This window comes from Vulpes lagopus, chromosome 11, assembly GCF_018345385.1.
Source record: "Vulpes lagopus strain Blue_001 chromosome 11, ASM1834538v1, whole genome shotgun sequence".
NCBI lineage: Eukaryota > Metazoa > Chordata > Mammalia > Carnivora > Canidae > Vulpes > Vulpes lagopus.
Genome location: NC_054834.1, coordinates 64112642 through 64139068, shown reverse-complemented (window position 1 = coordinate 64139068; position 26427 = coordinate 64112642). Strand labels below are relative to the sequence as shown.

Genomic DNA, 26427 nt, shown 5'->3' with positions numbered 1-26427 from the left:
TACCATCATACAGGCACTTTCCATTTTCCAAGTACTAGGTGAATCAAACACAGAACTTAACAAGGTGATGTTGGTATCACAGAAAGATTTGTAGGATGTACTTTCGGAGCTCGTTGGAAAGAAAGAACATGTGTAGGGAGACAATAGAGCTCAGAAAGGAGTTGTATGGTCTAGGAGAGCCTGATAAATGTACTGGGAGTTTTGTGTTACTTATAGAATATTTTAGTAAAATAGGATGGAAATAGGCAAAATAAACATACGATCAGAGTAGGAAGGGCAACCTTCCTCTTGGATCCTTTTAAAAAGGGATTTTTCTCCCTTTGACTTAAGTCTTTTTTTTTTCTTTTTTTTGACTTAAGTCTTAATTGAAAACATGGCTATTCATATCAGGAATTAAATCTCAAATGCGATATTTGCAATTTGATAAATATCTCTTTCCCCATTGATAGCCAGTTTTGAATGACTTTCAGTGGAAATAAACTGGCTATAACAACCATTACAAGACAAAAAAAAGAAAAAAATCACAGAGACCACTCAGGAAAACCACTTTCCTCAGCTCATTTCTTAATATATAATGGCATGATGACACAAAAAATATTTGAGACAGCTTAAATCCAAATGTGAATGTATATAAATATTTTACAAGAATAACATGAAGAGGAAGTTCGGTTTGCCAACATATAGTATAACACCCAGTGCTCATCCCATCAAGTGCCCTTCTAAACAAAATTGTCAAATGGCTTCCCTAAAATGAATATTTTTATTAATTTTATTAATGTGATACCAATTAGACATTGATATTCCTATCATCAAAGCTGATAACAAAACACAGCCTTACTCATCTCATTATTTTTTTAAAGATTTTATTTATTTATTGATAACAGAGAGAAAGAGAGGCAGAGACACAGGCAGAGGGAGAAGCAGACTCCATGCAGGGAGCCTGATGTGGGACTTGATCCCAGGTCTCCAGGATCACATCCTGGGCCGAAGGCAGCGCCAAACCACTGGGCCACTGAGGCTGCCCAATCATCTCATTATTAGTAACAAGAAAATATATCAGTTTTCAGCAGACCTAATTCCTGATAGGAATATTTTCTGATCAATAATATTTAGTGACAGAATGAACATTTTTAAAACTATGGCTTAACATTAAATGCAGAAGTTTCTCTTAGACTCATTGTTAGTGACTTTATCATTTTAAAAGTGCAGTACACTTATTTTATAGGTTAACAAACTACAACTCAGGCAGATAAAGCGATCTCACATGTTGAATTCTTTATTTTCACAGATGTTACCCAGAGACCAAACTATAGAAGGCAATTTGTCTTCAGTTGTGGCATTTGTTCTCCTGGGATTTTCTGACCTTCCTAACATCCAGGGATTTCTATTTGGAATTTTCTTTCTCATCTACATGTCCATTTTAATAGGAAATGGTCTTATCATAATAATTACAAGAGTAGACTCTGTTCTCCAGACACCCATGTATTTTTTTATTGCAAATTTTTCCTTTTTGGAAATCTGTTATGTGTCTGTAACCCTCCCCAGGATTCTGGTGAACCTTTGGACTCAGGACAGAAGCATTTCTTGGTTGGGCTGTGCCACTCAAATGTGCTTCTTCCTCATGCTGGGAGCCACTGAATGTTTCCTCTTGGCAGTGATGGCCTATGACCGCTACGTGGCCATTTGTAACCCTCTGCACTACCCTCTCATCATGAACCACAAGATGTGCGTCCAACTGGCTGTTGGTGCCTGGCTTAGTGGAATTCCAGTCCAGATAGGACAAACATGTCAGGTGTTCTCGCTGCCTTTCTGTGGTTCTAATCAAATTAACCACTTCTTCTGTGACATCCCCCCATTGATCAACCTGGCTTGTGGGGACACTTCACTTAATGAGATGTGTGTCTTTGTAGTTGCTATATTATTTGTCATGTTTCCTTTTCTATTTATAATTGGCTCTTATGTGAAAATCATTTCCACCATCCTAAAGTTGTCCTCAGCCAGGGGCCGGTCTAAAGCCTTCTCCACCTGTTCTTCCCATATCATTGTCGTGCTTTTATTCTTTGGATCGGCTACCATCACCTACTTAAGGCCCAAATCCAATCATTCTGCAAGAACTGACAAGATGCTCTCTCTTTTCTACACCATTGTGACTCCTATGTTTAACCCTCTGATATACAGCCTTAGGAACAAGGATGTGATCACAGCACTGAAAAAATTATTATTCAAGAAAACAGTGTGAGCATCATACAGATCACTTTTTAATACATTTGTTTCATAGCTATCACAAAAATTAAATTAAATTCCATTTTACTTATGTTTACTGATGGCACAATCAATCACTCATATTTATTATGTAATCATTGGTGATTATTGTGTGCTTTAGAGTTCTGGCCTAAAGTCACTTGTAGCTGCATCTTTAACAAGCCAATTAATTAATTTTAAAATCCTCTATTCTTTAAGACAAGTTCATTTTTTTTCACAGAATATTATAAATTTACCTACCTTAAAAATTTTCAGATGATTTTAACTTCTAGAACTATTTTTTAAAATGTGTAGAAGTAGGCCTGGACTTACCCATTTGTCAAATATTTACAAATACTATGCTGGCTTTTATGACACATTCATTTCTTCCTGATAGGTTTACACCTAGATATGTGTTAAGGGAGTGAACACAAGACAAGTTATAAATCATACTGAAATTGTAAACAGAAATTAAAAACAAAATGAAATTCTTTAACTGTATCCACTTTCTCAGTATAAATTAAGAAAATGTTTCCATGTGTAACCAGAGGAAGTCAAACACCTGATCTGGCTCTGTCATTCTGTTTTAAATATAGTTCATGATTGGATGAGGAAATGGGGTAAAGTGGGTGATGGGCATTAAGAAGAGCACTTGATGGAATGAGCACTGGGTGTTATATGCAACTGATAAATCACTAAATTCTACCTCTGAAACTAATGATACACTATATGTTAATTAATTGCTTTTAAATAAAATAAAAAATATATTTCACCTATAACTTTTCTCACACTTAAAGAACCCATTTGAAACTTTAAAGGGGAGAAAGCAAGAAAAAAACATTTACATACTATTACTCAATATCACAAATAGCAATATATGCACACTGAAGATGCACAACAATGTCTGCCTATTAATTATATTTAAATTAGTGTAACAGTGACTATTATTTCCCCTTTTATCATTGTTTCATTTATATAAAATAAGACTCTTTTTACTAGAGAGTACAGATAAAATCAAGAACTAATCAATCATAAATATCCTACAGATAAGAAGACTTAGAGTATTTATCTTTTTTTTAATAAATTAATTTTTTATTGGTGTTCAATTTGCCAACATACAGAATAACACCCAGTACTCATCCCGTCAAGTGTCCCCCTCAGTGCCCTGTCACCCATTCACCCCCACCCCCCGCCCTCCTCCCATTCCACCACCCCTAGTTCGTTTCCCAGAGTTAGGAGTCTTTATGTTCTGTCTCGACTTAGGTTATTTACCAATATTGCACTTAACATCCACTTCTCTGTTTTGAGTGTGCAACTCAGAGGATACTGTCATTATTTCTAAACATTTTTTGTTAATGTTTGAGGACTGTATTACTTATCCAACATTGGATATAAATTATCCAATTTATAAGTTTGTTTATCCCTGTAGATATTTGTCCCTTTCGATTAGTTTCTCTTTATAAGGGCTTGCATTTTTAAAAATTATTTCTTAATTTAAATTCAATTAGTCAATATATAGTACATCATTAGTTTCAGATGTAGTGTTCAATAATTTATTTTAATTATAATATTGGATGTATAAGTTTGAATTTTCATTTTTAAGGACTAGCATTTAACCTTCCACCTTAACATGATGCCCTATGTCATCTTTGTTTTTATAAGTATGGATGCAGGTAAATATCTTAACCTACCTCATGTATTTTCTTACATGTATGAAGAATTGCATATATTCGCCATGGTGATAATGATGACGGTGTTGAAGATAATGACAATATTTGTGAGAATGCTATTTTGATCTCTTCTTTGTTAAGCACATGCTATAGTATAATGGAAATAGCATTAGTTCAGGAATCAAGATAGGTGATTTTTATTTCTAATTTACCTTAAATGTTCATTCTTGAGCAACTCAATTGTTATTTGTAAAATTCTGTCTATAAAATAGTAATAATGTCTAATATTTCTATCTCATAGCAATATTATAAAAATAGAAACATGATCTTTGGATCCAAAAAATCTTGTTAAAAATTCAAAAATTTTGGAGAAGTAGGCAAAATCTAGTTTTCCGGAGAAGGAAGGGTACACTTTTTTTTTTTTTTTTTTTTTGAGATAGAGAGGGAGAGAGAGGGCAGGCTTAATGGCCCAGGGGTTTGGTGCCGCCTTCAGCCCGGAGTATGATCCTGGAGACCCAGAATCAAATCCCATGTCAGGCTCCCTGCATGGAGCCTGCTTCTCCCTCTGCCTGTGTCTCTGCCTCTCTCTCTCTCTCTCTCTCTGTCTTAAATAAATAAATAAAAGCTTAAAAAAAGATAGATAAACCATTAGCCAGCCTTATTAAAAAGAAGAGAAAGAAGACTGAAATTAGTAAATTCATGAATGAAAAAGGAGAGATCACAACCAATACCAAGGAAATACAAAAATACAAATGATTTTAAAAACTTATTATGAGCAGCTATATGCCAATAAATGAGGCAATCTAGAAGAAATGGACGCATTTCTGGAACACCACAAACTAATAAAACTAGAACAGGAAGAAATAGGAAACCTGAACAAGCTGATAACCAGGGAGGAAATTGAAGCAGTCATCAAAAACCTCCCAAGACACAGAAGTCCAGGGCCAGATGGCTTCCCAGAGGAATTCTATCAAGCGTTTAAAGAAGAAACCATACTTATTCTACTAAAGCTGTTCAGAAAGATAGAAAGAGATGGAACACTTCCAAACTTGTTCTATGAGGCCAGCATCGTCTTAATTCCAAAACCAGACAAAGACCCTACCAGAAAGGAGAATTATAGACCAATATCCCTGATGAACACAGATGCAAAAATTCTCAACAACATACTAGCCAATAGGATCCAAGAGTACATTAAGAAGATTATTCACCATGACCAAGTGGGATTTATCCCCAGGATGCAAGGCTGGTTCAACACTCATAAAGCAATCAATGTGATAAAACATATCAACAAGAGAAAAAAAACAAGAACCATATGATCCTTTCAATAGATGAGGAGAAAGCATTTGACAAAATACAGCATCCATTCCCGATCAAAACTCTTCAGGGTGTAGGGATAGAGGGAACATTCCTCAGCATCTTAAAAGCTGTCTATGAAAAGCCTACAGCAAATATAATTCTCAATGGGGAAACACTGGGAGCTTTTCCTCTAAGATCAGGAACAAGACAGGGATGTCCATTCTCACCACTGCCATTCAACATAGTACTAGAAGTCCTAGCGTCAGCAATCAGGTAACAAAAAGAAATAAAAGGCATTCGAATTGGCAAAGAAGAAGTCAAACTATCACTCCTCGCAAATGATATGATACTCTACGTAGAAAACTCAAAAGACTCCACCCCAAGATTGCTAGAAATCATACAGTACTTCGGCAGTGTGGCAGGATACAAAATCAATGCCCATAAATCAGTGGCAGTTCTATACACTAACAATGAGACTGAAGAAAGAGAAATTAAAGAGTCAATCCCATTTACAATTGCACCCAAAAGCATAAGATACCTAGGAATAAACCTAACCAAAGAAGTAAAAGATCGATACCCTAAAAAGTACAAAACACTTCTAAGAGAAATTGAGGAAGACACAAAGAGATGGAAAAATATTCCATGCTCATGGATTGGAAAAACTAATACTGTGAAAATGTCAATGTTACCCAGGGCAATTTACACAATTAATGCAATCCATATCAAAATAACATGGACTTTCTTCAGAGAGTTGGAACAAATCTACTTAAGATTTGTGTGGAATCAGAAAAGACCCCGAGTAGCCAGGGGAATTTTTAAAAAAGAAAACCATAGCTGGGGCATCACAATGCCAGATTTCAGGTTGTACTACAAAGCTGTGGTCATCAAGACAGTGTGGTACTGGCTCAAAAACAGACACATAGATCAATGGAACAGAATAGAGAACCCAGAAATGTATGGTCAACTAATATTCGATAAAGGAGGAAAGACTATCCATTGGAAGAAAGACAGTCTCTTCAATAAATGGTGCTGGGCAAATTGGACATCCACATGCAGAAGAATGAAACTGGACCACTCTCTTTCACCATACACAAAGATAAACTCAAAATGGATGAGAGATCTAAATGTGAGACAAGAGTCCATCAAAATCATAGAGGAGAACACAGGCAACACCCTTTTTGAGCTCGGCCACAGTAACTTCTTGCAAGATACATCCACAAAGGCAAAAGAAACAAAAGCAAAAATGACCTATTGGGACTTCATCAAGATAAGAAGCTTTTGCACAGCAAAGGATACAGTCAACAAGACTAAAAGACAACCTACAGAATGGGAGAAGATATTTGCAAATGACGAATCAGATAAAGGGCTAGTTTCCAAGATCTATAAAGAACTTACGAAACTCAACACCAGAGAAACAAACAATCCAATCATGAAATGGGCAAAAGACATGAACAGAAATCTCACAGAGAAAGACATAGACATGGCCAACATGCACATGAGAAAATGCTCTGCATCACTGGCCATCAGGGAAATACAAATCAAAACCACAATGAGATACCACCTCACACCAGTGAGAATGGGGAAAATTAACAAGGCAGCAAACAACAAGTGTTGGAGAGGATGTGGAGAAAAGGGAACCCTCTTACTCTGTTGGTGGGAATGTGAACTGGTGCAGCCACTCTGGAAAACTGTGTGGAGGTTCCTCAAAGAGTTAAAAATAGACGTGCCCTACGACCCAGCAATTGCACTGTTGGTGATTTACCCCAAAGATTCAGATGCAATGAAACGCCGGGACACCTGCACTCCAATGTTTCTAGCAGCAATGTCCACAATAACCAAACTGTGGAAGGAGCCTCGGTGTCCATCGAAAAACGAATGGATAAAGAGGATGTGGTCTATGTGTACAATGGAATATTTTCAGTCATTAGAAATGACAAATACCCATTATTTGCTTCGATGTGGATGGAACTGGAAGGTAATATGCTGAATGAAATAAGACAATCGGATAAGGACAAACATTATATGTTCTCATTCATTTGGGGAATATAAAAAATAGTGAAAGGGAATAAAGGGGAAAGGAAAGAAAATGCGTGAAAATATCAGGGAGGCAAAGCATGAAAGACACCTAGCTTTGGGAATGGAACAAGGGGTGGTGGAAGGTGTGTTGGAGAAGAGGTGGGTGGGGCGTTGGGGGGTCTGGGTGATGGGCACTGAGGAGGGCATATATATATATATATATATATATATATATATATATATATATGTATATATATATATATATCTTTTTAAACAAACAAACTATATATATATGTGTGTGTATTCTGTATTTGTCTTTTACTTTTGTTGACTGTTTCTCTTGGTGTGCAGATATATATATAATTCTTAATTTTAATTTTTAAACAAACTATATATATATATATATATATATATAGAGAGAGAGAGAGAGAGAGAGAAAGGGAGAGCAAGGGGGGAGGGGTAGAGGGAGAAGGAGAGAGAGAATCTTAAGCAGGCTCCATGCTCAGCACAGAACCTGACACAGGGTTGAACTGAAATCAAGAGTCTGACTCTCAACCAACAGATATCCAGGCACCCCTACACATTGTATTTTTAAGGCTAAAAGTTTAAACATGGAAATTATTTTAACTTCCACAATGTTAATGCAAATCCTTCTACAACAGCTTCCAAATTTCCCCTATCGTTTTAAACCACCAAAAATCTGTTTTGATTTGGCCTCTCAAGTTATACACAAAAAGGATTTGGGTTCCTGGGCATCAATGATCTATAATTGTTTACAAACATGGAATGTAATTTACATTTATATCAGTTCTTCATGACATGTTATTTTTCTTTTTTTTTATACATTAATTTTTATTGGTGTTCAATTTACCAACATACAGAAAAACACCCAGTGCTCATCCCGTCAAGTGTCCGCCTCAGTGCCCGTCACCCATTCCCCCCCACTCCCCGCCCTCCTCCCCTTCCACCACCCCTAGTTCATTTCCCAGAGTTAGGAGTCTTTATGTTCTGTCTCCCTTCCTGATATTTCGCATACATTTTCTTCTCCCTTCCCGTATATTCCCTTTCACTATTATTTATATTCCACAAATGAATGAGAACATATAATGTTTGTCCTTCTCCGATTGACTTACTTCACTCAGCATAATACCCTCCAGTTCCATCCACGTTGAAGCAAATAATGGGTATTTGTCGTTTCTAATGGCTGAGTAATATTCCATTGTATACATAAACCACATCTTTCAATGGACACCAAGGCTCCTTCCACAGTTTGGCTATTGTGGACATTGCTGCTAGAAACATCGGGGTGCAGGTGTCCCGGCGTTTCATTGCATCTGTATCTTTGGGGTAAATCCCCAGCAGTGCAATTGCTGGGTCATAGGGAAGGTCTATTTTTAACTCTTTGAGGAACCTCCACACAGTTTTCCAGAGTGGCTGCACCAGTTCACAATCCCACCAACAGTGTAAGAGGGTTCCCTTTTCTCCGCATCCTCTCCAACACTTGTTGTTTGCTGCCTTGTTAATTTTCCCCATTCTCACTGGTGTGAGGTGGGATCTCATTGTGGTTTTGATTTGTATTTCCCTGATGGCCAGTGATGCAGAGCATTTCCTCATGTGCTTGTTGGCCATGTCGATGTCTTCCTCTGTGAGATTTCTCTTCTTGTCTTTTGCCCATTTCATGATTGGATTGTTTGTTTCTTTGGTGTTGAGTTTCGTAAGTTCTTTATAGATTTTGGAAACTAGCCCTTTATCTGATTCGTCATTTGCAAATATCTTCTCCCATTCTGTAGGTTGTCTTTTAGTCTTGTTGACTGTATCCTTTGCTGTGCAAAAGCTTCTTATCTTGATGAAGTCCCAATAGGTCATTTTTGCTTTTGTTTCTTTTGCCTTTGTGGATGTATCTTGCAAGAAGTTACTGTGGCCGAGCTCAAAAAGGGTGTTGCCTGTGTTCTCCTCTATGATTTTGATGGACTCTTGTCTCACATTTAGATATCTCATCCATTTTGAGTTTATCTTTGTGTATGGTGAAAGAGAGTGGTCCAGTTTCATTCTTCGGCATGTGGATGTCCAATTTGCCCAGCACCATTTATTGAAGAGACTGTCTTTCTTCCAATGGATAGTCTTTCCTCCTTTATCGAATATTAGTTGACCATACATTTCAGGGTCCACTTCTGGGTTCTCTATTCTGTTCCATTGATCTACGTGTCTGTTTTTGTGCCAGTACCACACTGTCTTGATGACCACAGCTTTGTAGTACAACCTGAAATCTGGCATTGTGATGCCCCCAGATATGGTTTTCTTTTTTAAAATGCCCCTGGCTATCGGGGTGTTTTCTGATTCCACACAAATCTTAAAATAATTTGTTCTAACTCTCTGAAGGAAGTCCATGGTATTTTGATAGGGATTGCATTAAACGTGTAAATTGCCCTGGGTAACATTGACATTTTTACAATATTAATTCTGCCAATCCATGAGCATGGAATAGTTTTCCATCTCTTTGTGTCTTCCTCAATTTCTTTCAGAAGTGTTCTATAGTTTTTAGGGTATAGATCCTTTACCTCTTTGGTTAGGTTTATTCCTAGGTATCTTATGCTTTTGGGTGCAATTGTAAATGGGATTGACTCCTTAGTTTCTCTTTCTTCAGTCTCATTGTTAATGTATAGAAATGCCATTGATTTCTGGGCATTGATTTTGTATCCTCCCACGCTACCAAATTGCTGTATGAGTTCTAGCAATCTTGGGGTGGAGGCTTTTGGGTTTTCTATGTAGAGTATCATATCATCGGCGAAGAGGGAGAGTTTGACTTCTTCTTTGCCAATTTGAATGCCTTTTATTTCTTTTTGTTGCCTGATTGCTGAGGCGAGGACTTCCAATACTATGTTGAATAGCAGTGGTGAGAGTGGGCATCCCTGTCTTGTTCCTGATCTTAGGGTAACAGCTCCCAGTGTTTCCCCATTGAGAATGATATTTGCTGTGGGCTTTTCGTAGATGGCTTTTAAGATGTCAAAGGAAAGTTCCCTCTATCCCTACACTCTGAAGTGTTTTGATCAGGAATGGATGCTGTATTTTGTCAAATGCTTTCTCTGCATCTAATGAGAGGATCATATGGTTCTTGGTTTCTCTCTTGCTGATATGATGAATCACATTGATTGTTTTACGAGTGTTGAACCAGCCTTGTGTCCCAGGGATAAATCTTACTTGGTCATGGTGAATAATTTTCTTAATGTACTCTTGGATCCTATTGGCTAGTATGTTGTGGAGAATTTTTGCATCTGTGTTCATCAGGGATATTGGTCTATAATTCTCCTTTTTGGTGGGGTCTTTGGTTTTGGAATTAAGGTGATGCTGGCCTCATAGAACAAATTTGGAAGTACTCCATCTCTTTCTATCCTTCCAAACAGCTTTAGTAGAATAGGTATGATTTCTTCTTTAAATGTTTGATAGAATTCCCCTGGGAAGCCATCTGGCCCTGGACTCTTGTGTCTTGGGAGGCTTTTGATGACTGCTTCAATTTCCTCCCCGGATATTGGCCTGTTCAGGTTTTCTATTTCTTCCTGCACCAGTGTTGGTAGTTTGTGGCTTTCCAGGAATGCGTCCATTTCTTCTAGATTTCCTAATTTATTGGCGTATAGCTGTTCATTATATGTTTTTAAAATCGTTTGTATTTCCTTGGTGTTGTGATCTCTCGTTTCTCATTCATGATTTTATTAATTTGACTCTTCTCTCTCTTCTTTTTAATAAGGTTGGCTAATGGTTTATCTATCTTATTAATTCTTTCAAAGAACCAACTCCTGGTTCTGTTGATCTGTTCCACAGTTCTTTTGGTCTCGATTTCATTTAGTTCTGCTCGAATTTTAATTAAGTGTCTTCTTCTGCTGGGGGTGGGGTCCATTTGCTGCTTTTTCTCTAGTTCCTTTATGTGTAAGGTTAGCTTTTGTATTTGAGTTCTTTCCAGTTTTTGAATGGATGCCTGTATTGCAATGTATTTCCCCCTCAGGACTGCTTTTGCTGCATCCCAAAGATTTTGAATGGTTGTATCTTCATTCTCATTAGTTTCCATGAATCTTTTTAATTTTTCCTTAATTTCCTGGTTGACCTTTTCATCTGTTAGCAGGATGGTCCTTAACCTCCACGTGTTTGTGGTCCTTCCAAACTTCTTGTTGTGATTAAGTTCTAATTTCAAGGCATTATGGTCTGAAAATATGCAGGGGACCATCCCGATCTTTTGGTATCGGTTCAGACCTGATTTGTGACCCAGTATATGGTCTATCCTGGAGAAAGTTCCATGTGCACTTGGAAGAATGTGTATTCAGTTGAGTTTGGATGTAAAGTTCTGTAGATATCTGTGAAATCCATCTGGTCCAGTGTATCATTTAAAGCTCTCGTTTCCTTGGAGATGTTGTGCTTAGAAGACCTATTGAGGGTAGAAAGAGCTAGATTGAAGTCACCAAGTATAAGTGTATTATTATCAAAGTATTTCTTCATTTGGTTGTTAAGTGGTTTAAATATTTGGCAGCAAAATAAATAAATAAATAAATAAATAAATAAATAAATAAATAAATAAATATTTGGCAGCTCCCACATTCGGGGCATATATATTGAGGTTTGTTAAGTCCTCTTGTTGGATAGATCCTTTGAGTATGAGATAGTGTCCCTCTTCATCTCTCACTATAGTCTTCAGGGTAAATTTTAATTAATCTGATATGAGGATGGCTACCCCTGCTTTTTTTGAGGACCATTTGAATGGTAAATGGTTCTCCAACCTTTTATTTTCAGGTTGTAGGTGTCCTTCTGTCTAAAATGAGTCTCTTGACAGCAAATAGATGGGTCCTGCTTTTTTATCCAGTCTGAAACTCTGCGCCTTTTGATGGGGTCATTAAGCCCATTCACGTTTAGAGTTACTATTGACAGATATGAGTTTAGTGTCATCATGATATCTATTCAGTCCTTGTTTTTGTGGATTGTTCCACTGAACTTCTTCTTAAAGGGGAATTTTAAGAGTCCCCCTTAAAATTTCTTGCAGAGCTGGTTTGGAGGTCACATATTCTTTCAGTTCCTGCCTGTCTTGGATGCTCTTTATCTCTCCTTCCATTTTGAATGAGTGCCTTGCTGGATAGAGTATTCTTGGTTGCATGTTCTTCTCATTTAGGACCCTGAAGATATCCTGCCAGCCCTTTCTGGCCTGCCAGGTCTCTGTGGAGAGGTCTGCTGTTACTCTAATATTCCTCCCCATAAAAGTCAGGGACTTTTTTTCTCTTGCTGCTTTAAGGATGTTCTCCTTATCTTTGGAATTTGCAAGCTTCACTTTTTTTTTTAATTTTTTTTTTAATTTATTTATGATAGTCACAGAGAGACAGAGAGACAGAGACACAGGCAGAGGGAGAAGCAGGCTCCATGCACCGGGAGCCCGACGTGGGATTCGATCCCGGGTCTCCAGGATCGCGCCCTGGGCCAAAGGCAGGCGCCAAACCACTGCGCCACCCAGGGATCCCCTCAAGCTTCACTTTTAAATGTCCAGGTGTTGAGTGGTTTTTATTGATTTTAGGGGGGGATCTCTCTATTTCCTGGATCAGAATGCCTGTTTCCCTTCCCAGATTCGGAAAGTTTTCAGCTAGGATATGTTCAAATACATATTCTGGCCCTTTGTCCCTCTCGGCGCCCTCGGGAACCCCGATTAAATGTAGGTTTTTCTTCCTCAGTCTGTCATTTATTTCCCTTAATCTATCCTCATAGTCTTTTAATTGTCTGACTCTTTTTTCCTCAGTTTCCCTCTTTGCCATCAACTTGTCTTCTATGTCACTCACTCGTTCTTCCACTCGTTAAGCCTCGTCGTTAGGACTTCTAGCTTGGATTGCATCTCATTTAATTGATTTTTAATTTCTGCCTGATTGGATCTAAATTCTGCAGTCATGAAGTCTCTTGAGTCCTTTATGGTTTTTTTCTAGAGCCACTAGTAGCTGTATAATAGTGCTTCTGAATTGGCTTCCTGACATTGAATTGTAATCCAGATTTTGTAACTCTGTGGGAGAGAGGACTGTTTCGGATTCTTTTTTTTTGAGGTGAGGTTTTCCTTCTAGTCATTTTGCTCAGTGCAGATTGGCCAGAAACAAGTTGTATTGGGAAAAGGAGAAAAAGAGAGAGAGGAAAAAAAAGAGCAAAAGAAAAAAGAGAAAGAAGAAAAAAAAGGGAAAAAAGAGAAGAAAAAGCGAAAGAAAAAGAAAGGAGAAAAAAAGGAGGGGTGGGGGAAGCAATCAGAAATCAAAAAGAAAGAAAGAAAAAAAAAACACAAAACAAAACAAAACAAAAAACAAAAAGCACGTGGGAGTATCTTCCGATTCTGTGTACTTTAAGTCCCTTGACTTCCCTTGGAACTGGTCCCTGTCTCTGGTCTTCTGGGGGAGGGGCCTGCTGTGCTGATTCTCAGGTGTTAGCACTTGGGGGAGCTGCTCTACCCCTGCCTGGTGCAGGGCTCAGTGGGGGGTGTTTACCCCGTGAGGCCCCGGGAGGAAGCCACAGTGGCGGGGGCCAGCTCTACAGCCCTGGTATTCAGCCCCCGCAGTAACTCCGGGGCTCTCCGCCTGCAGGGCCTGGAGGCTCCCGAGCGGGGCCGCTGATCTGCTCAGCTCGGGGCAGGAGCGTCCTTGCTGTCCTGGGCCCTCCCAGCCTCTGCCTGTCCCGGGGGAGGCCGGATCCTGGGCTGTGTCCCGACGCCCTGTGCTCCGGGGCCTGCGCTGTTGGATTCGCGCTCCCGCCCCGCAGCCCTCTCTGCGGAGCCGCCGCCCGAGCCCCTCCGAGCTGCTCCGGGTCCCGCCGAGCGCTGCAGCCCTTAGGGAGCTCGGCGCACTCTCCCGGGGCGCAGGTGCCTGTTACTGTCCCAGGGAGCCCGAGGGCATCCCCGCCCTCCTGGGTCCTGCTCTAACTCCCTGCGGGCGCCTTTCCACGGGGAAGGTTGGTGCAGCTCCTGCTCCTCCGGGACGGGGCTCTCCGGTCCTGGGGACACTCGCCCCAGCCTCAGCCCGGCTCCTCGCGGGCCCCTCCCCCTTGGAGGCCTTTTGTTCCTTTATTTCTTTTTCCCCGTCTTCCTTCCTTGATAGAAGCGCGAACTCTTCTCACTGTAGCATTCCAGCTGGTCTCTCTTTAAATCTCAGGCCGAATTCGTAGATTTTCAGGATGATCTGAAGGTTATCTAGGTAATTTGTTGGGGACAGGTGATTTGGGGACCCTACTCTTCCCCCGTCTTGCCCCTCCTATCGACATGTTATTTTTCTTGTCATGTCTCTTCTTGCTTCCAGTCAATTGATTTTCAGAGTATAGACTTCTAGAAATGTTTTCCTATTAATTAGTTTATTTTTTGTCTAATGTCCTGCCCATTGTCATCTATTATTTTTCCTTATCATTCTGAAAGAAAGCAGGCAGTTATTAAATTAGTCACCTCATTTTATGTGCAATTCTAAATGTGGCCCCACTTGAAATGAAAAGAGCACAGATTTGCTGAAGTCTCTTTTCTTTTTATTTGACTTAGGATATGAAATAATTTCCTAAAGTTTACATATATTTTCAGTACTTAACAAAATGTATGGGGAAGCCTGTTGATTAATTAATGGACTCACTATTTTGCCAAATATTCTGGCTGCCATAGAATAATGACCCTCAAAGAAGCATCATATATATCACTGTATGTGTATGGTAATAATTGATTATCAAAAGTATAATTAATTGTACGAAACCATCTAGAAATGTGCTGGAGTACACACACAAACATCCAAAAACTCTGTCATCTTTCCTATATATCTAGTTAGCTATCTAGTGATCTATCATCTGCCTTATATACCAAAGGAAACACAAACACATACCTAGGTACTTCTTGTGCATACAGCTTATTATGGAAAAGTTTGACAATTCTCCTTTGAACTTTTAGCAACATTTTTCCAAAACATTTTGCTTTGTAATCATATATATATGTATATATATATTATATATATATGATTCATATATATCTCATATATATATAATCCATCAGAAAGGATGAATACTCACGATTTAAATAAATGTAAATGGAATTGGGGAGTATTATGCTAAGTGAAATAAATCAATCAGAGAAAGACAATTATCATATGGCTTCACTCATATGCAGAATATATGAACAAGTACAAGGGACCCTAAGGGAAGGAGGGAAAACTGAATGGGAAAAAAATCAGAGAGGAAGACAAACCATGAGAGACTCTTAACTCTGGGAAACAAACTGAAGGTTGCTCAAGAGGAAATGGTGGGGGATAGAGTAATTGGGTGATGGGCATTAAGGAGGGCAGTGATGTGATGAGCACTGGGTGTTGTATGCAACTAATGAATTATTGAACACTACATCTGAAACTAATGATGTACTATATGTTGGCAAATTGATTTTAAAAATAAAGAAGAAACAAATAAAGAAGAAAAGTTAACTTCTTAGCACTATGAATGAAGTATTCTAGATAACACATTCTAAAAATAATAAACAAAGTTTATCTTAACAATAAAGATTTACAATCTACAAAGTACATATATTAGGTGCACATATTCATTATATTTTTAAAAATTTGTGGGACACATAAATTTTCAGTGTGTTATTATCACTGAAAGTGGTGTCTTGTTATAACTGAAAGTTATAGTATACAGTGTATACTTTCCTTGTAAGTGTTAGTATACAGTGTATACTTTCCTTGTAAGATGACTAGGTGAGAAAATAATTGTTGATACTGTTCACAGATTTGGAGGGGGAATATATGGAAATTCATTATCTAGCAAAAAAGAATCACAGTGCCCCAAGAATATAACTCTTATCTGCCCTTCTATAAGAATGATTAGTTGACATTTATTAGAGTTATTAATATTTTTAAATGTTCCCCCCCATTTTATCTTATATCTCAATTTTCTTTTTTTTCTGTATTAGACAAAAAGGATAAGGAAAATGGAGGGAAGTTTTTATATCTGTCGCATTCCATTCCACATATAATAAATAGCTTTGGGAATTATCTGGTTTCTGATTGGAAATTTTTCTGGAATTTTTTATTGTTGATATCATCTTTCTATTTTTTAATTTGTTTCTATAGCCAATTATTTCTATTATATCTTTTATAGTTTTGATATGTTCATATGCAAGTGAATAGAACTGAGTTTTTCACTTATGGACTAAAGTTCTAAAAGCAGGTGCAAGCTTCAGTGTACTCTTTTTTAATTGGAAAACCTAGTCATAAGTCATGCTTCCTTTGGGATCTGTTGTCTACATATACAAAGGATTCATTATATAAACATAAATATTGACAATTAATAAGGTTAGTTGTATCAATACAAATAGAGAAAGAACATAAGTTATAATCATAACCTAAGCAAAACCATGAGTTGGAGGCTCAATCAAATGAACCACCCAGGTGCCCCTATAGTAGATATATTTCATACAATTTTATTTTCTTTTCCCTAATTTTCCCATCACACTATCATCTCTAGAAAATCATATTAAAATATATATTCCCATAACTTTCTCCACTTTATATACAAATTTTAATAATAGTATTCACTTTTATCAAATCATAAGACTCAATTGTATGGAAATGATTAATCTGATAGTAGCATAAATTGTGCTTAATATTGACTGATATTGGTGCACCAAAATCATTTAGAAAACTATGTTTCCAGTGAACAGTGCTTTTTTCTTTAAGAAATGATTTCTTGAGGTACCTGTGTGGTTCAGTCAGTTAAGTGTCTCAGGTCATGATCTCACTTTTGTGGAATCAAGCCCCACATCAGGCTCTCTGCTCAGTGGGAAGTCTGCTTCTCCCTTTGCCTGCGGCTTCCCATACTTGTGCGCGCGCTCTCTCTCTCTCCCTCTCTCTCTCAAATAACTAGTCTTTAAAAAATGATTTTTTTTGTAGAGTAATTGCTAGATATACACATTTCCTTATTTTAATGTTCGTTGTAAAAAAAAATGTTCATTGTCAACCTGGTTCTTAAAGTATCTGTTACAATTCCACGGAAATGAATGATATGGTTTCTAGTAAGTGATATAACAGAGTTTATATTACAGCTACATCTATTACATCAATCCTTGTCAAAAGTTCTTACTAAGAGAGGACAATAAAATACAATAAAACTATAAAATTACCAATGGAATGACTTGGTATTTGATGACATGTACATAAATGTATGACTTGACACATTACAATATTACAAGTAACTTTTAATTTGGAAAAAAATTTACCATTGTATAAAAAATATTAAAGTTTAAAATAAATACCAGTTGATATTTCAACATCAATATCTAAGGAATCAATTCCTGCAAGTATAACATTTTTAATAAAGTGAATTATTTACATAGCAATTTTCTCAAAGCTGTTATGACTTCCTTGTTCCTTAGACTGTATATGAGAGGATTAAACAGAGGAGTCACAACTGTGTAGAAAAGAGAAAGCACTTTGTCAATTCTTGCTGAGTGACTGGCTTTGGGTCTTAAATAGGTAATAATGGCTGATCCAAAGAACAACACCACAACCGTAAGATGAGATGAACAGGTGGAAAAGGCCTTGGCTCGACTTGTGGCTGAATGCAATTTAAGGATTGTGGAGATGATTTTGCTATAGGAAATAAGTATCAACAGAAATGGAACTGTGACAATCAAGACGACAACTATGTAGACCATCATTTCATTCACAAATGTGTTCCCACAAGCAAGCTTGAGTACTGGGGGGATGTCACAGAAGAAGTGGTCAATTAAATTAGAGCCACAAAAGGGCAGAGTGAAAATCTGGACTGTCTGCCCTATCTGGACTGGAATTCCACTGATCCAGGAGCCAGCCGCCAGCTGAATACAAGTTTTGTGGTTCATCATTAAAGGGTAGTGTAGAGGGTTGCAAATGGCCATGTAGCGGTCATAGGCCATCACTGCTAGAAGGAAACATTCGGTGGTTCCCAGCACAAGAATGCAGCACATTTGGCTAGCACAGGCAACTAAAGAAATTGTTCTTCTCTGGGTCCAAAGGTTCATGAGCATTCTGGGGAGAGTAACTGATACATAGCAGATTTCCAAAAAGGAAAAATTGCCTAGGAAAAAGTACATAGGGGTCTGGAGAGAAGGGTCCAGTTTTGTTATTAGAAATATGATGCCATTACTCATCACAATAATGATGTAGATGACTAAGAACAGTCCAAATAGAAGCCACTGGAGATGGGGAACATCAGCAAAGTCCAAGAGAACAAATTCTATCAGTTCAGTTAGATTATCTTCTGGTGGTTTTTCTTGGTGTTTCATCTGTGGAAAGGGTAAATTTAGCATGTACTGTTATTTTACCTTAATGGACCAGTTCCCATTCTCTAAGTTTTATTAGGTATCTACATTCGATTTTTATAGTCACTGTAATTGTTTCTAATTTAATAATGTTAAATATACTATTTGTATATTTCTCACTTTCTCAGTTTAGATCCTGTGGATTATCACTGAACGCACTCCCTTGAAATTTCCTTTAAGAGCATTCCATACACTTTCTGAAAAACCAAACTATGCCTTGCTCAACATAGACACTGGGAAAATTGGCAATCACTGAAAACAGACCTCCAGCTATGCCATATGATCTAATTATTAATTATATTTCTTAATAATCCTGTTGTACTTCCCTATGATTTTTCTCTACCATACTTTAGTAGAACTGTATCAGACTTTGCCTTCCCCATACATTTGCAACTTTCTACGTGAACTCTTCATTACTCTATCACTTCTTCACTTGATGATCTTGATCTTACATTTTCTTATTATACAGTTCATATTATTAAGCAGTCTACAAAAAAAGAGAATATTTTATCACACATAGGGGAATAAAACAAATACCTTTTGGTAGGATACTAAATGGGGCATATTATTCAGGAAAAGTTGCCTGGGAACATAGATACAGATGGACATAAGAGAGTGATCCTAGGAAAACAAGAATAGCCTGGAGTGTGTTCATTATCTGGGGTATGTGTGTGGGAGCAGTGGGAGAAAAGATGTGTGTCTGTGTGCGGTATGCATCTCCACTATCTCTGCTCTTCCTCAAAAACTCTCCAGATAAAATTTATAAACTCATTTCTCTTAGAGATAAGAATATTGAGACTCACTAATGATAGATAATTTGATGATGTGCACATAGGTGTTCTGAACACAAATCAGTGCCTATTTTTTAAAGATTTTATTTGTTTATATGAGATAAAGAGAGATTGGGAGAGCACATGTGAGTGGGGGGAGACACAAAGAAAGAAGGAAGAGGGAGAGAATCCCAAGCAGATGCCCCATTGAGTATGGAGCCTGATGCAGGCTTACTCCCAGGACCCCAGGATCATGATCTGAGCAGAAACTAAAAGACAGATGCTTGATCAACTGAGCCATCTAGGTGCCCCAGTGCCTACTTTTCAAAATTGGACTTGAGTTTGAATCCTAACTCAATAATTTATTATCTGTGTGTTATTTAAAAAAAAAAGACTTTATTTTTCATGAGAGACACAGAAAGAGAGGCCAAGACATAAGCAGAGGGAGAATAAGGCTTCCCACGGGAAGCCTGATGTGGAACTTGATCCCAGGATCACGGGATCGTGCCCTGAGCCAAAGCAGATGCTCAACCACTGAACCACCCGGGTGTCCCTGTGTGATATTAAGCAAAATTGTTTAGATTTTTTAAAGTTTGCTTTCTTATTTGTGATACTTCAATGAAATAATACTGGTAAAATTACCTATCAATTTTATTCTGACTTTTTATTAGTTATGGTTTTATAACTATAATTTTGAATATACTATGAATATGATATTATGTTATTAGGACTTTAGTCTCCAGGATTGCACCACATTGTTTAATGAAATTATATTTAATAAAATTATTGAGTTACTTGTTGGTGATCATGTTTATTTTTTTATTCTTTCCTTTCATCAGGGCCAGGACTAGGGTAAGGTGAGTGAGACTCCTCAGATACAAAATTTAACAGGCACTCACTCATTCTCAGAGCTGATTCTGTGTTGCATAAACATGAAAGTGAATGAATTCTTAGACATTTCACCCTTGGAATTTCTGGGCTCAAGATTTGTCCTCAGGCCTTCCATTTCTCCATTCTGGTGTGTTTGGACTTTGGCCACCAAACTGCATACTACAGTGCCATGGATAAAGGAATACAGTCCTGCCAAGATGGGCTGGATTTAAATTACGGCTCTGCCATCTGGTATCTCTGTGACCTCAGGAGAAATGCTTCATCCTTGTGCCATAGTTGATTCAACTACAAAACTGGCTAACTATTGTACCAATCCTTAGTATTTTTATATTAATTAATTCATTTCATATGTGTAAAACTACTCAAAGCACTTATAAAATTCTCTCTAAAGATAGCTACTATCACTTATTAAAAAGTAAAATTTATTCTTCTGAATTGTATTCTCTGTTCTAAGCAGCATGAAAAAGGTACTCTAATTCACTTTTTCTTTGTTTCACATGATTAATGTGGATATTGAATAAGATCTCAAAGCAATCAACAAAATGTTATAAAAATGTCAAGCTCTTAAGATGTGAATTCTCCATGAATTCTCTGCTAATAATTTTGTTTATATTATTATCTCCACTCTATGAACCTAATGTCAAGAGTACTTATCACCATTCAGCCAAGAGTTGCAATCTGGCTAATTCCTTTTATATGCCTTTTCTTCCACTAATACTATATAGGCCTTGGGAAGTAAGGACTGTGACTGTTTTCCTAGCTGGGATTAATATGGATCTATAGATCTTGTACACCTAAGAGTGTGCTGAGTATTTAATTCTGAAATTAGGTAGAGCAGCATACATGTTTAAAAAAAATCATTATTCTCAAAGGAGAGAAATGGATAAATAAACAAGACAACAAAATTCCAATCTTTATGTATCTCTTTTATGAATGGCATTTATTTAACATAATTAATCCCGTGCTTATTACTGGAAGAAAATTACTTCCTGTGTTAAATAAAACGTAATTTCTAACTGTGCAAACCCAACATCTTGATGATGAAATAATTGATTTATAACATGAATTACTGAGATTTATGTATGTATTTCTCAAGAGCAGAGCAAAGCAGGGCATGCCAGGTGGCTCAGTGGTTTAGCGCCGCCTTCAGCCCAGGGCATGGTTTGGAGGCCAGGGATCAAGTCCCATGTCGGGCTCCCTGCATGGAGCCTGCTTCTCCCTCTGCCTGTGTCTCTGCTTCTCTCTCTCTGTGTCTCTCATGAATAAATAAATAAAACTCTTTTTAAAAAAAAAAAAGCGGAAGAAAGCAGAAAGAACAGAGATTTGCTTCATGTGCTCCCACAAAATTATGCTACTTTACTTCTTGTGAATATTTAAGTTCTTATTGATAAGGGGAAATAAAATTTAACGTTGTAATAGTTTTATTTAAAACCAAGCTTTGACTCTGTGAAAAACTCCAACTGATTAAGGGAAGATATAACAGCACTCTACTTCAGTTAAATGCTGGAAGCCACCTGAGCTTCAGCTATATTTATATATTTGATAGAAATTATCAACTTAAACCTTAAATTAATTTAAAAACAATATTTAATTTAAAACTATTTTCACTATTTTATGTCCTTAATTTTATTATTATTATTTTCTTTAAAGTAAACATTCTTTGGGTTCCCGAATGGTTGTAACATTATTTCATGGATTGCTTTTCTTTAAATCTCTCACTGAATTATCAAGTTGCATGCATAAATATAATACAAATTTGTTACAGTATATTGGCTCAAAATGAAGTTTCCTATAATATTGTCTTTACCTAGAAAAAATACTTCAGATCTTACAGTTTTCAGTATTTCAAAGTGACTTAATACTATTATTTATTACTATTATTTCATTGTAAATTTTATTTAATAAAATCAGAATTATATAGGAGTTACTGTTATAAAATGATATGTTTGTTTCTTTGCTAAAGACTAATTTTAAATTAAAATATGATCTAAGTTTAATATAATTATAAATTAGTTCATATTTACCTTTCTTCTTTGGGATGTTGCTGATTTCTTTCACTACAGAGGGTTTAATGGTTCAGTTACTATAATTGAAAATCACCTGTTTCATCAAAGATATGCAAGTTACCTTTATAATATCTTGTTCTTTCTAAACATGAACTGCTTTTAAAGTGAAAGTTAGGTGGCTCTACCCCAGGGATCTCTTCCACCTCACAAATTTACATTTCTAATTAGAAGCATCACTATAGTACTCTCTGATGTGCTGTATTTTATTTTTTCTATATAGCTCTTGGTCTTCCCAGAATATTTTCACTTCAACCCCTCCATGTAACAGTGCCCAGGACATCTTATTTCTTAGACATGAACAGGGTGTTGAACATTACTGAGAACATCCAAAATCGACACACAACCAATTCTCACTTTATCTATCATAAATGCTCCCTAAGGAACCTTTGTTCCTATCAGACTGAGATCTTGAACTCATTTTTCTTATGTTCTCCTCTATGATAGGTTCCTTGATCACTAGTTAGAGGCTGGCCTGTGCAACCATTGTATTAAATATTCTGATGACAAATGTTATTTTTATGTACAAAACTATTATACTATTGGTTTCTTCATGGCCACCTGCACATTCTGAGATTTAGCTATATTGAGTGTATTACACAAGTTTCAAAAAATTGACATTTTAACTCAAGGTTCATCTGAATAGGGAGGTTTTTTGGTTTGTTTGTTTGTTTCTTTTGCAGGCATACCACAGTCTTTTTCCAATTTCATTTTACATCATTAAGGTGTGAATATTTTCAAGTTTTACTTAAGATAAAACCAGAATCTGAAATAAGGCCAGCTGAAATCATGAGAAAGACTCTGAGCAAATGGTTTGTGAATTCTAAGTTTTAATTCTGGGAAAGGCAATTTTTTCCAACAGATTGTTTAAGAATTATGACTTGGGATCAATTTTTCATGTCAAAAATAGGATGTTCCTTCCAGTTATTTAGTAAATAATGATGTCTATGAGTTTGGGATTAGGTAGGGAAATTATTTCAGAGAGAAGGAACTCCTATAGCAATGTGATAACAGGGAGTGATTGAGAAGGCCAATTATGTCTACTAGGAACACACATCTTAGATCATGGAAGACTGTGAGGAGGGGGACAAGGGCTGCACAGGAGGCCAGATGTCACAGAGCTCAGCAAGGAAGTGAAAGGTCAGCCAGGCTGGGGCTACTGAGGATGCACATCTATGAAGCAACACTGCTGAGGACTTAAAGTCTATTGGCAAGGTGTAGTGCTCAGCATGGGTACAGAGGTCTTCTGATGCCATAAAATAGAATATTGAGGAAAAAATATTCAAATATAAATGAGAATTTGTCATTCAATAAATATAGCCTACCAAATTGGCAAAAAATGGACATTTTTAAAAATTTTTTATTTATTTATGATAGTCACAGAGAGAGAAAGAGAGAGAGGCAGAGACACAGGCAGAGGGAGAAGCAGGCTCCATGCAGGGAGCCTGACATGGGACTTGATCCCGGGTCTCCAGAATGACGCCCTGGGCTGAAGGCAGCGCTAAACTGCTGAGCCACCCGGGCTGCCCTAGTGTTTCCTTTTTGTATCAATCAATAAAACATGCACACACATGAAGTTACACAATCCCATGATATAGCAACAAGTGCACACTTGCAAAATATTGGAAGTCCCATAAGTGTGAAAAGTCACTAACTTAAGGAGCCTTAAGTTTGATACTGTCTTCAATTTTTTTTCTCCCATAGCGGTATTGTGCTTCTAAAATATGAATTTTATAATTTACTCAAGTTTTTCCAGTTGCTTGCAACAAGAACAGCTTGCTGCCACCCAGCACATCTGAAACAGAAATGGAAATTACTTATTTGATTTCAATGTTGGAAATAATATGTGGCTTATTTTTAAGAAAGTCCATTTATAGAAGTCTTAATTCATTTCTTCTAAATGATTCAGTACTATCAACAATCCCAAACCACTTTTGTTGTCAGTTTTTTTTTTTTTTTCAATGAAAAGCAAGTCATTTTTCTGAATTAATTTCAGGAAAAAATATAAGCATGACATAAAAATAATAAAAAAGTATTAGGGTTTTCTTTTCAGTGCAAACATGATGTTTATTAAAGAAAACTTAGCAAATAAATATATGTATAAAATTAGTGGGCTTCCTAAATACTTCTTTTAACCTTAACTAAAAGTTTATGTATATATAATACAGTTATGGGTGGTCTTACTCAACAATATGCTTCATCCATGTTATATATACTTGTGTTTTATTCTTTTTTTAAAAAAAGATTTTATTTATTTATTTATTCATAGAGACAGAGAGAGAGAGAGGCAGAGACACAGGCAGAGGGAGAAGCAGGCTCCACACAGGGAGCCTGACATGGGACTTGATCCTGGGTCTCCAGGATCACACCCTGGGCTGCCGGCAGCGCCAAACCGCTGCGCCCCCGGGGCTGCCCTGTTTTATTCATTTTTATTACCTTCTGGTTTGCCTCTGTGTTAAGAATCACAATTATTTCTCATTCTAATTTGATAAGGATTTACTCTTACGATTGATGCAAAGACGAGCGTTCTTGGAGATGTCCCCTCGCCCACGAATGCTTGCATTTCTGCTGGTACATACCTAGGAGTAATTTCCCTAGATAAAAGCAGGCTGTCTGCTAAAATTATGTACCAATTCGTATACTGGCATGGGGAGAGAGTTTCCATTACTCCACATTTTTGACACATGTGATATAGTTAGTCCTTCTTGTTTTAAATTTTTGTCCTTCTGATGGGTATGCCATTCCGATATTGTGATCTTATTAGGAAGATCTCATATTGATCTCTGGCCTTGACTGCTGACACAGGGCTCCTGGAACTCTTGTAATTTCCTAAGCTATAAGCATACTTGGAGTATCTTTTCTTCTAATATTTGGTCTTTGACCCTGGTTCCTGACACAGTGCTCCTGAAACTTGTAATTTCTTAGGTAGAAGGAGTGTCTTTTCTCCTAATGAGGCAACCTTGGGTGGGCTCCTGGATGGCTTTCAGATGAGGATTGACTGATCACCAGAAAGGACCAAGCCATGACAAGTCACTTAGAATTTTCAGCTTCTCTTACCTACATTCTGTGGAGAAGAGAGAGGGGTTGAAAATGGAGTTAATGACCTGCCATTCCTATGTGGTGAAGCCTCCATAAACATCTTTGAAGCTAGGGCTCGGAGAGCTTTCCAGGATGGTGAACACACCCACGTGTCAAAAGATTGTCCTTTCTGCCCCTGGGCAACACCGAGTAAGCATCGTTAAAGTCTCCCCTCCCATTGCCATCATGTCTAAGTCAGAGTCACCCAAAGAGCCCGAGCAGCTGCAAAAGCTCTTTATCGGAGGGTTGAGCTTCAAAACAACCGATGAGAGTCTGAGGAGCAATTTTGAGCAATGAGGGACGCTTAGGGACTGTGTGGTAATGAGAGACCCCAACACCAAGCGCTCCAGAGGCTTTGGGTTTGTCCCATACACACCGTGGAGGAGGTAGTCACAGGCATGAACGCAAGGCCACACAAGGTGGATGGAAGAGTCATGGAACCAAGGAGGGCTGTCTCCCAAGAAGATTCTCAAAGACCCGGTGCCCACTTAACTGTGAAAAATATTTTTGCTGGTGGCATTAAAAAAGACACTGAAGAATATCATCTAAGGGATTATTTTGAACAGTATGGGAAAATTGAAGTGATTGAGATCATGATTGACCGAGGCAGTGGCAAAAAAGAGAGGTTTTGCTTTTGTGACCTTTGATGACAACGACTCTGTAGACAAGATTGGATTGTCATTCAAAAATACCATACTGTGAATGGCCACGACTGTGAAGTGAGGAAAGCTCTATCGAAGCAAGAGATGGCTAGTGCTTCGTCCAGTCAAAGAGGCCGAAGTGGTTCTGGAAACTTTGGTAGTGGTCGTGGAGGTGGTTTTGGTGGGAATGGCAACTTTGGTCATGGAGGGAACTTCAGTGGTTGAGGTGGCTTCAGTGTCAGTCGAGGTGGTGGTGGGTATGGCTATGATGGATTTGGTAATGATGGAAGCAACTTTGGAGGTGGCGGAATCTACAACGATTTTGGCAATTACAACAATCAATCCTCAAATTTTGGACCCATGAAAGGAGGAAATTTTGGAGGCAGAAGCTTGGCCCCTATGGTGGTGGAGGCCAATACTTTGCCAAACCACTAAACCAAGATG

General features: G+C 37.6%; 2 protein-coding genes across 2 annotated transcripts; one reads left to right on the top strand and one right to left on the bottom strand.

Moving 5' to 3' along the window:
- Positions 1-1264: 1264 nt before the first annotated feature.
- Positions 1265-2239, top strand: LOC121472128 (olfactory receptor 10AG1-like). Its single transcript, XM_041723200.1, has one exon. It carries the CDS (start codon positions 1265-1267, stop codon positions 2237-2239), a length of 975 nt encoding a protein of 324 aa, XP_041579134.1.
- A 15323-nt stretch (positions 2240-17562) lies between these two features.
- LOC121472119 (olfactory receptor 10AG1-like) lies at positions 17563-18528 on the bottom strand. Its single transcript, XM_041723177.1, has one exon. It carries the CDS (start codon positions 18526-18528, stop codon positions 17563-17565), a length of 966 nt encoding a protein of 321 aa, XP_041579111.1.
- Positions 18529-26427: the final 7899 nt, after the last annotated feature.

What these genes read in the sequence shown, in the direction of transcription:
- LOC121472119 (XM_041723177.1), bottom strand. Translation starts at nt 18,528, where the DNA reads ATGCTAAATTTACCCTTTCCACAGATGAAACACCAAGAAAAACCACCA.
- LOC121472128 (XM_041723200.1), top strand. Translation starts at nt 1,265, where the DNA reads ATGTTGAATTCTTTATTTTCACAGATGTTACCCAGAGACCAAACTATA.